At 30.8% G+C, this 9,632-nt stretch overlaps 1 protein-coding gene across 1 annotated transcript; it reads left to right on the top strand.

Moving 5' to 3' along the window:
- Positions 1 to 211: 211 nt before the first annotated feature.
- Positions 212 to 7,503, top strand: LOC112754235 (uncharacterized). Its single transcript, XM_025801808.3, has 5 exons — positions 212 to 482; positions 5,561 to 5,645; positions 6,376 to 6,477; positions 6,583 to 6,921; positions 7,190 to 7,503. The coding sequence occupies exons 3-5, from the start codon at positions 6,412 to 6,414 to the stop codon at positions 7,298 to 7,300; spliced, it is 516 nt and encodes a 171-aa protein (XP_025657593.1). The 5' UTR covers positions 212 to 482; positions 5,561 to 5,645; positions 6,376 to 6,411; the 3' UTR covers positions 7,301 to 7,503.
- Positions 7,504 to 9,632: the final 2,129 nt, after the last annotated feature.

Raw genomic sequence — 9,632 nt, 5'->3', positions numbered from 1 at the left:
AAAACCTACAAATAATGTCATTGTATTGTATTATCATATAAGGGGTATATCTCCACTACAAAAAAAAAGTTATAATATAAAAATTTGTTAATGGAGGTTTTAAAAAACTCTTGCAAATTTAAATTTAAAAATAAAATATTTTTTTATTTTATTAAAAAATTTATTAACAGGAGTTTTAATTTTAAATAACAGGATTTTTAACAATCCCCTTCAATTAAAAAAGACTCGCTAACATAATTTGGGAGGCGCAAAATCCTCTTCCCGCAAAATCCAATTCCCCTTATCCGACCGTTTTTGCTCCAACTCTTCTAATATTGTAATTGCTTCGTTCTTCACATTTCTTCATTGATTGCTGTTGTTCGTGCCTCTGCTACTCGCGTTTGTTTTGTTCTGCTGTTTGCGTTCGCGTGTTGTTGCTGCTGGTAGCGCTCCATTGTTGTAGCTGTTTGCATTTATAGTGGCAGCTGTGTTTCTATGCAAAGGTAACACTTTGATAGCATATACATATGAAAATTATTAGGATTTATATACTGATTTTTGAATTGCATGTGTAGTAGAAAACGAAAGAGGGATTTGTTGTGATGGTTATACAGAGTTTTGTTTATTTATGTTAATGTGTCCTCTATTTAAATGAATTGTTGTTTGAGTCTTTCTTCAATGTTGACTCTGATCCAGTGTTCTGTTTTTTCATTTTTTATAAATCAATACTTTCTAAATTTTTAAATTTATTGAGTACTATATACATACTCTTATTAGTTTTATCGACAATAGTTTGAAACATGTACTCAATTAAGGTTGGTCTTAATGACAAAGCAGCACAAAGAGCTCTATTAAATAGAACTAAAAATGATAAGTTGATAACATGCATGGTTAAGATAAAGTGATAAATAACTTAATAATAGTGATAAAAGATTTGTAAAATGATAAGACATAAAAACTTAAACGAGTTATATATTAATATTCAGGAGATTATTTTAAACTCCCAATTATTATTGAATGTCTAATTGTTTATCCTCCGAAATCTTAGGGATAGTTGGAATTCTATACTGTGATTAGTAATAGATATTGGTGCTATAATAATTGGGCATAGCTTTAAAAGAAACTTAGTAAAATATAATCAAACATATATGGCTTTTATTTTATTGTTTTCTTTGCATCTACTTCACTGTTATTTGGCTAATTGAAGTTGATAAGAGTGGTTGGAGGGTCTTGATAACTTAGTTAGTTCAATCTGTTTGAAATTGAAGTATTTGAAAGCACTCTATATATATATTTTTTATTTTTTATAAATTTCATATTAAGTCGATAGAAATTTTTTAATACTTTTTAAATTTTCAAATTTATTGAGTACTATATACATACTCTTATTAGTTCTACTGACATTGGTTTGAGTTACAAAATGAACATCCTCCAAAAACTTAAAAAAACTTAAACTAATTTTGGAGTTCACCAAGGATTGAACTCTTAACCTTTCAGATTTAGTGCTCTAATACTATGTCATGATACCACTCATCCCAAAAGCTTCAACTAATGGAAAAAGGTAACACTAATGATTATATCTCTAATACTCCCTAAACTTTCATTGTACACATTGTATAAATATTCTATTGACTCCTCATACTTTTCCATTGAATTAAGGTTGGTCTTAATGGCAAGGCAGCACAAAGAGGTTCATTAAATATAATTAAAAAATGATAAGTTGATAACACGCATGGTAAATGTAAGGTGATAAATAACTTAGTAATAGTGATAAAAGATTTGTAGAATGATAAGACATAAAAATTCAAATGAGTTATATATTAATATTCAGGAGACTATTTTAAACTCCCAATTATTATTGAATGTCTAATTGTTTATCCTTCAAAACCTTAGGGAAAGTTGGAATTCTTAAACTATGATTAGTAATGAATATTGGTGCTATAATAATTGGACATAGCTTTATTTTCTTGTTTTCTTTGTATCCACTTCTCTGGTATTTGGCTAATTGAACTTGATAAGAGTGGTTGGAGGGTCTTGATAACTTAGTTAGTTCAATCCGTTTGAAATTGAAGTATTTGAAAGCACTCTATATAGCATCATTGATTAGTTTCATGCATGATGTAATACCCTAATTACCCTAAGCCTTACCTCGTGTCGTAAAGTAAAGGTCAATCAAAGGTTACGACAGTTCTAAACTTATACATATAATATATAGGAAGAATTAATATAGTCTAGAAGTCTGATGAAGGATATAACTCAAAAACAGGATTTGAAAAGCGCAAAACATACTCACGAAGCTACAAAATTAACGCACAAGATATATATAATATAACAAAACATAAGACTATAATAATATAAGGATCTAGCTACGACTCGCGGAGTTTAAGCCGGCTAGCTATATACAGACAATACAGAAATCTGAAGTTTAAAACAGCTTATACAAATTTTTCTCTCAAAGTAAGCCTCTAGGTAAAAGTAAATACAAAAGATGAGATATAAACAAAATAAAAAAAAAGACTCCAAAATATATCCAGGATCCTCCGCTCTATCACCATCGAAACAACTCACCGAGATGGGTTGCGACCTGCATCTAAAAAACAACAACAGAATATGGTATGAGAACCGGAGATTCTCAGTATGGTAATAGTGTCCAGTGATGAAAGATATAAGACTCTGGGACGCCAGAGGCAATCCTAGAACTTCATATCCATCACAAGATTCATCGTAAAATATAACTAAAACAGTAAAGCATAACTTAAAACCTTAACATAATAAAAGGGGTAATCTAACTTAAAGGATTTTCTAATCTAACAGTTCTCTGCTGTCCCACAGCCTTCACCAACCTATCTTCCATGCGATCCCATCGTCACCACCTTCCGAACCTCCTCAATCCCAGTAGAAAACACAATTAATTACAATGCAAGTAAAACACAAGTATAAGCATATATATCAAGTAATTCAAATAGGCAATTAGGCATGTTATACAATTAGCAAGCAATTTCAAGTCGGCAAAGCATACAAACAGATAGAAGATGCATATGATGAATGCCTGTCCTATTGGCTGTGATATCACATTGTCGGTTCAACTGCCAACCCGACACATCTCCATGGAGATGTCGCCCTTCGGAATCATAATTGGGAACCCCCGAGATATGGTGCTCGGAACACCATCCAGGATTTTGTGCCTGCAGACTCTAGTGAACCGAAGGGATGCGAGAGGGATACTCTTGCCACGGACCTCACATCTCAACGCAAGCGGGACAAACCACCACCCTTACGCCGCCACTGCTACCTCGACAGGCGGGATTCAACCACCGTCCCTGCCGAGCGCATAGCGTCTCAACAATATCAATATAAAACAGTGATACAGTGGTTTTCAGAAAACATTTTCAGTATATCAATGATTCATCATTGTAATTCCGAGTCCTCGACTCATCTCAACCACTGCCAATTCAATATTTCCATTCCGAACTCATTAGTTCATCAGTTTCTCAATTCATATACCATTCTTCCTTCTCACTCCACCACAGCCATCCTCAGTACACCAGAAACCTAAGCCTCCATTCTCTAACTTTTCAAAGTAATACCAATTTAAATTTTCTTGGACCTTTCCCATGTTTTGATACCCGAAAATAAGTCAAAGAGTCTTAAAATAGTGTCACGGAAGGTTACAAGCTTGTTGAAAAGTTGAAATAGTTTAAAACAAGAATTTAGTTGAAAAACAGGGCATGTGTGTACGCACAGGGTTATGTGTGCGCACGCCCAAGGAGATTTTCAAAAAGTGTGCGTACGCATAGAGGTGTGCGTACGCACAGGTGTAAAATTTTCCAATTCTGTTTGCTCGCACAAGGCGTGTGAACGCCCTCAACAGAATACACCTTCCAACGGTGCGTGCGCACAAGGTGTGCTAGCGCTCCCATCAGTAAGCCTTCCTCTGTGTGTGCGTACGCACAAGGCTGTGCGTGCGCACAGGTTCAAAAACTTACAGGGGTGTGCATGCGCACACAAACCAAAAATCACAAAATTCTGCAACATTGCAGAATTCAGGTTTTGACACCAAACTTTGAATGATTATAACTTCTTTTACAAAAATCCAAATTTTACAAACTTTATATCAATTTGAAGATCTTTCAATGGACTTTAATTCTAAATAAATTTCAACAAATTTTGAAAATTGAGGCACAAGTTATGACCCATCAAAGTTCACAAAAAAACCAGTTTTTACCAAAATTCACAAGATTCTCAATTTTCCAATTTTCACAACCAAGACCAACCAAAACCACATTAACTCCATCCCACCTCAAATTTTACCATTTTTCATACCTCACTTTACCACTCCACCTTATGCAATCATCAATTCCCATTATCAAATACATAATAATACATTCATATTTCAACCAACATATTAATCAAATATCATTCCACCATTACCAACAATCGTCATAATCAATTTCAACCTCAACCTTCAATACCATACTATCAACATCAACATTTCAATTCATCAACAACCCAAATAATCAAATTATCATACATCATCATACAACAATTCCAACAACCAATTTAATTCAATCATATCCTATGGGTCACTAGCCTAAGCGTCAAGAAATATTATATATTACATAGAGGAAACCAAAATCATACCTTGGCCGATTCCCAATATATACCAAAACCCCAATTGAGCACGATTCAAGCTTCTAACCACAATCCAAGCCACCAATCAACTCCAACAAGCATCAACAATTACTCCAAAACTCCAATTAAGTGCCAACAGTCACAATCTCAATCTATATACACATAATTTACAACAATTCAACCTAGGATTCATCAAATCCACCAAACCACAAGAGAGTTGAAGTGCTCACCTTACCCAATGATGATTGGAGTAAAACCCAATAGAAATCAAGTGCTAGAGTGTACCTAAACACCCAAAATCACAAAATTTTACTCAACACAAAGCCCTAAATTTCGAAATTTTGGAAGGAAGAACTGAGAGAAATTTTGTGATTTTCTTACCATTTTCTTGGGTGAATTTTGTAGAGCTCTTCACGAAGATCGCGTGGCCGCAAACGGTGCTGCGATCGGAGCTCTGTAACTCAAGTTATGAGCTTGGGAAGTTGATGATGAATAGTGTTAATGGGGTTTCTCTCCTTCTTCCGCTTTTCAACTAGTGTGTGTGTTTGAGAGTGAAAGGGTTCATTAATTGAGTTATATATGTTGGGCTTGGGCCCAATTTGGGTTCGGTCCAACCCGTTAGAATTTTTAGCTCGTTTGGCCCATCTTTGATTGTTTTTAATTTTTCTTGCACAGTACCGGACAGACTTAAACCGGTTCGACTGGTTCGGCTGCCGGTTCGCGGTTATTCTTGGTTTTTCGCTGAAAATACATTTTCTGACTCAGAAAAATCTACTGAGTCTAAAAATCTTATTTAAATCCTCCAATTCTCATTCTAAATTTTTGGATCCTATTTTGGGCAATATTAATTATTTAATTAGACGATTAATTAGTCTCGGTTCTTACACATGACTCTTGATATTGTACTGATTAGTTTCGTGTTGCTACTTCTGTTCGCATTCGTGTTCAGGTTCGGGTTCGTGTTGCTACTGTTGTTCGCGTTCTATTGCTGCTGCTATTCGCGTTGATAGTTGCAATTGTACTTCTATGCAAAGGTAACAATTTGATAGCATATAATTGAGCGTATTAATTTGTTAGGTGTTATTGAATTTTCCGAACTTGATATTTAGCTTGTTAAAAGGTGAAATGATATTTAGCGATTCCAAACTCATTTGAAACAGAGAATGCTTCATGTTTCATTAACTTGGACCTTCTTCAGTTTCCAATTAATAAAATCTGGTGAGAAAATTTGAAGTAAATCTAATCTTGAAAAATTTAAAGTTTTCAATTTTTATAAATTACCTTTTTTTTTCTTTTTTCCTCCTCTAGACCTATCATGATGTTTTAGACTAGTAGAAATTATTTTTCTTACTATTCTTATACCAACAGATGAATTTTTTTGTGACCTGAGGTAGAATTCGGTATTGCAGATTTGATTTGTGGGAATTGATTAGAAAAAATTAAGTGCTAAATTCGTAAATACAATAAGAAAATCTAGATGGTTAAATTATGAATATAAAAAAAATAGAGATAGTCAGTTTTAGATTATTTTGACAAGTTCATATAATAGAACTCTTCTTAAAAGCTCCATAGAATACCTTGTCATCTATATGCCACAACCACTCACAATTATTGTTATTAATGGTATGAATCATATTATCATGTACTACTAATTAATAACAAAAGCTTAGTTACATGTACTACTAATCATATTTTGCATAGTTTTTAGAAATTGGACAAAAAATTAGCCGTATTATCATGTACTACTAATCCTATTTTGTATAGTTTTTAGAAACTGGATGAAAAATTAGCTGTGGAAAAATGTACATAGAAACTCATAAGAAAAAAGATGGGTCGTTTGTGACTGATGAAGCAAGAAATATAGCGGTAAGTTGTACTTTTTGGTCTATTTTAGTAAAAAGTGTAACTTCAAAAACTGCCAAACCTTAATGTTATTTTATTAAATTTTTGTTATTTAAATCTCAACTGTAGAAACAAATTGAAGTACTTATTGCTCAAAATGAGAAAAATGAATCTGGACCATCCACAAATGATGCTATTGGCAAAGTGTTTAGAGAGGAGCATTCTGGTAGGGTGCGATGCATGGGAATGGGAGCAACACCTACTAATACTTTCAGAAATGCCAATCATCCTAGCCAGTTAGCTAATTCTTCAACTTCAATGTCATCTACTGCCAATTACTTCCAAGCTGATTTTAAACGTTTGGAGTCTAAATTTGATGGGACATTGACTACATTCAAGGCTTATTTTCTTGCTAAAGAAGGAAGAATTCCTGTTGAACTTACTAGTATATTTGACCATGGAGCTCAGGTAAATTGCCTTCTCTTGTCGATTTTATGTTGCACTAATAATTTTGAAATTATGATAAATGATAACTGTTATATTATGCTAATGTTCTAGCATGGTATTAGTCTCGTATATTCTAACCTTACATTCTACTCTTACTAATTTGTTGTTCAAGTTTTTGACACAAGGAAATGTTAATGCCTTTTTAAATTATTTTTTATTTGAATTGTCGTTATAGTGTCATAGATGTGACAATTTTTATGTTGATATTTCTGTTTTTAATTTATTTTAGGCTAATGATGTTGAGAACAAAATTATTACACCGACAAAGGAAGAACATCATCAGACGGAAGCAATGAAAATCGTGAAGACATTGTTTAGTATTGTTTTAAAGATTGATTAGTTGTTTATTGTTGCACATTTGTTAGGGTATTATGTTGCATTTTTTTACTAAACAAACTTATTCAAGTAGTGAACTTATTAGTGGAAGTTATGAGTTTATATTATTTTAGCTTGTTTAATATTAAGGATTAGACATATAAAGACAGTGAGGATTCAGATATTATGTATTTTATTATAATATAAAAAACTTATTATTTATTTTAATGGGTTATATTTTAGATTTATACTTTAAAGAATTTTACTTTTATTAAATTTTGCATTCTAATTAATATTTTATAAAATAAGAAAAAACTATATATATCATAGTAAATCTTATTTTGGCGTTACATTATAAATTGCGGGAGTTCACAACTCCAACAAAATAAAAAGTTGTTTTAAGTATAATACATTTGCGGGGGTTTAAAACCCCCACAACCTGAATCAAAACTGCTGTAACATAGAACCATTGGAGGTCTTTAGAAACTGATGCAATTTAGTTGAAACTGCCGCAAACAGCGGAGGGCAAAAAACCACCGCAACTCTGAGTTCAAAATAGCGTGGGTTCCAAAAAAACTCCCATAACTTATTGTAGGACACCTAACTGCGTCATTTTACTAAACCGCCGTTACGCAACTTGCGGGAGTTAAAAACCCCCGCAGAACAAAAAAAAAAAAAACTCCCGCAAATTAGCGCCTTTTGTAGTGATTCTGGCACCACAAATGCTAAATTGGCGCATTTTGATGCAAGTATGCATATTTCTCACTTCTCGTAATATTTTAAGAAAATATTTTTTTAAAATTATATGAAATGGACATTTAGTGATTAAAATTCTACTAATTATCAATCATTTTAATAAATAATTATGTCTTTCTTTTATTGTATATTAACCTTAATTAATATGATTTGCAAATTATGTATATACTATATATCATTATTTGAATTAATTAGTCAAATATCTATAAAGGAATAAAACTTACAAACAACATTATTACATTGTCGTTATATTATCTTATAACACGTAATATTCTAGCATCCAAAATGCTAATGTAACACATTTTGGTGTTAGTATACATATTTGATATTTCTCTTTTCATATAATATTTTAGGAAAGTATTTTTTTAAAATTATACAAACATTAATATTTAATGACTAAAATTTTAGTGATTGTCAATTATTTTAATAAATTTAATTTATATATTTCTTTTATTGGATATCAACTTTGATTAATATGATTTGCAAATAAAATATACCGACATTATTATTTGATTAATTAATTAAATATCTATTAAAAATAAAATCTATAAATAATATCATTTTAGAAGAATAGAGAATGTAAGTAATGATCAAAAAATCTAATTTATCCTCCGATTATTTTCTAATACTTAAATGAGTAAAAGTTTAAATATATACACATATTTTAAAGCATTATTATAAAGATAAAAGATACCAAACTTTTTTTATTTAACAATTAGTAGATTAGTTAGAAAGATGAGTTAGAAGTTTTAATAATTTTTATATAAATTAAATAATAAAAAATAGAATTAAAAAATGCTACTAAACAAACGTACAAATTAAATAAATATTTTTTGTATATCATATGGGTACATAGTTAGTTAACTGCTAAATCAACATAATTATGTCTTTGTATATATTTATATGAATCAATTCACATTTTTTTAACTAAATAATTAGTTATTATAATAATTAAATTTGTTATAATAGAATAATCAAATTTATAATAAATAAATAATACAATTTTGTTAAACATATATTTTTATATACAGTAGCTAATTAATAAATAATGATTTATTTTTTATGTATATATAGTAAGCTAGTTATTTTATATCTAATCTAATTATGAATAAATAGACTTGTGTTTGTCCATTTTTAATTCGGATATATCTCTCATTTTTTCAAAGGCTTATCCTTGTTAAGTTTTTGAGATAGACCAAGTAACAAAGAATTTACCAGATATAACTGCAGCAAGCTAACTAAGAAATTAAAAGTAACGCACGATTATTTTACCGACTTATTTAAATGATGTGGAATTGGATAATTTTATTAAATTATAAATATTAGTTAACTAATAATTAATTATGAAGATATTCACGGTGGTAGTAAACTGTAAAATCAGTGATTTACTTGAAGCGTTGAAAGTAGCGCAAATAATGAGTCATAATCCTAATCTATTTCTTTGGGATAATAGAATAGACATTAGAATAATATCTTCATAGTCATAGTCATCAATTACTATTTATTAATCAACATAAATAAAATATTGAAGTTTCAAATCAAACCCACAAAATGGTTCTAATGGAGATAAACTGCTTCCAAACTATTAGTTGAAAAATAAA

Source organism: Arachis hypogaea, chromosome 6 (genome assembly GCF_003086295.3).
Source record: "Arachis hypogaea cultivar Tifrunner chromosome 6, arahy.Tifrunner.gnm2.J5K5, whole genome shotgun sequence".
NCBI lineage: Eukaryota > Viridiplantae > Streptophyta > Magnoliopsida > Fabales > Fabaceae > Arachis > Arachis hypogaea.
Note: the sequence above shows the minus strand (reverse complement) of the source record. Positions and strands in the feature narration are given on the sequence as shown.

Bases quoted from the DNA above. Each gene is read 5' to 3' on its own strand.
- LOC112754235 (XM_025801808.3), top strand. From the start codon at position 6,412: ATGTACATAGAAACTCATAAGAAAAAAGATGGGTCGTTTGTGACTGAT. The intron at 6,478-6,582 runs GTAAGTTGTACT...TCTCAACTGTAG, and splicing joins ATGAAGCAAGAAATATAGCG to AAACAAATTGAAGTACTTAT. The intron at 6,922-7,189 runs GTAAATTGCCTT...AATTTATTTTAG, and splicing joins TATTTGACCATGGAGCTCAG to GCTAATGATGTTGAGAACAA.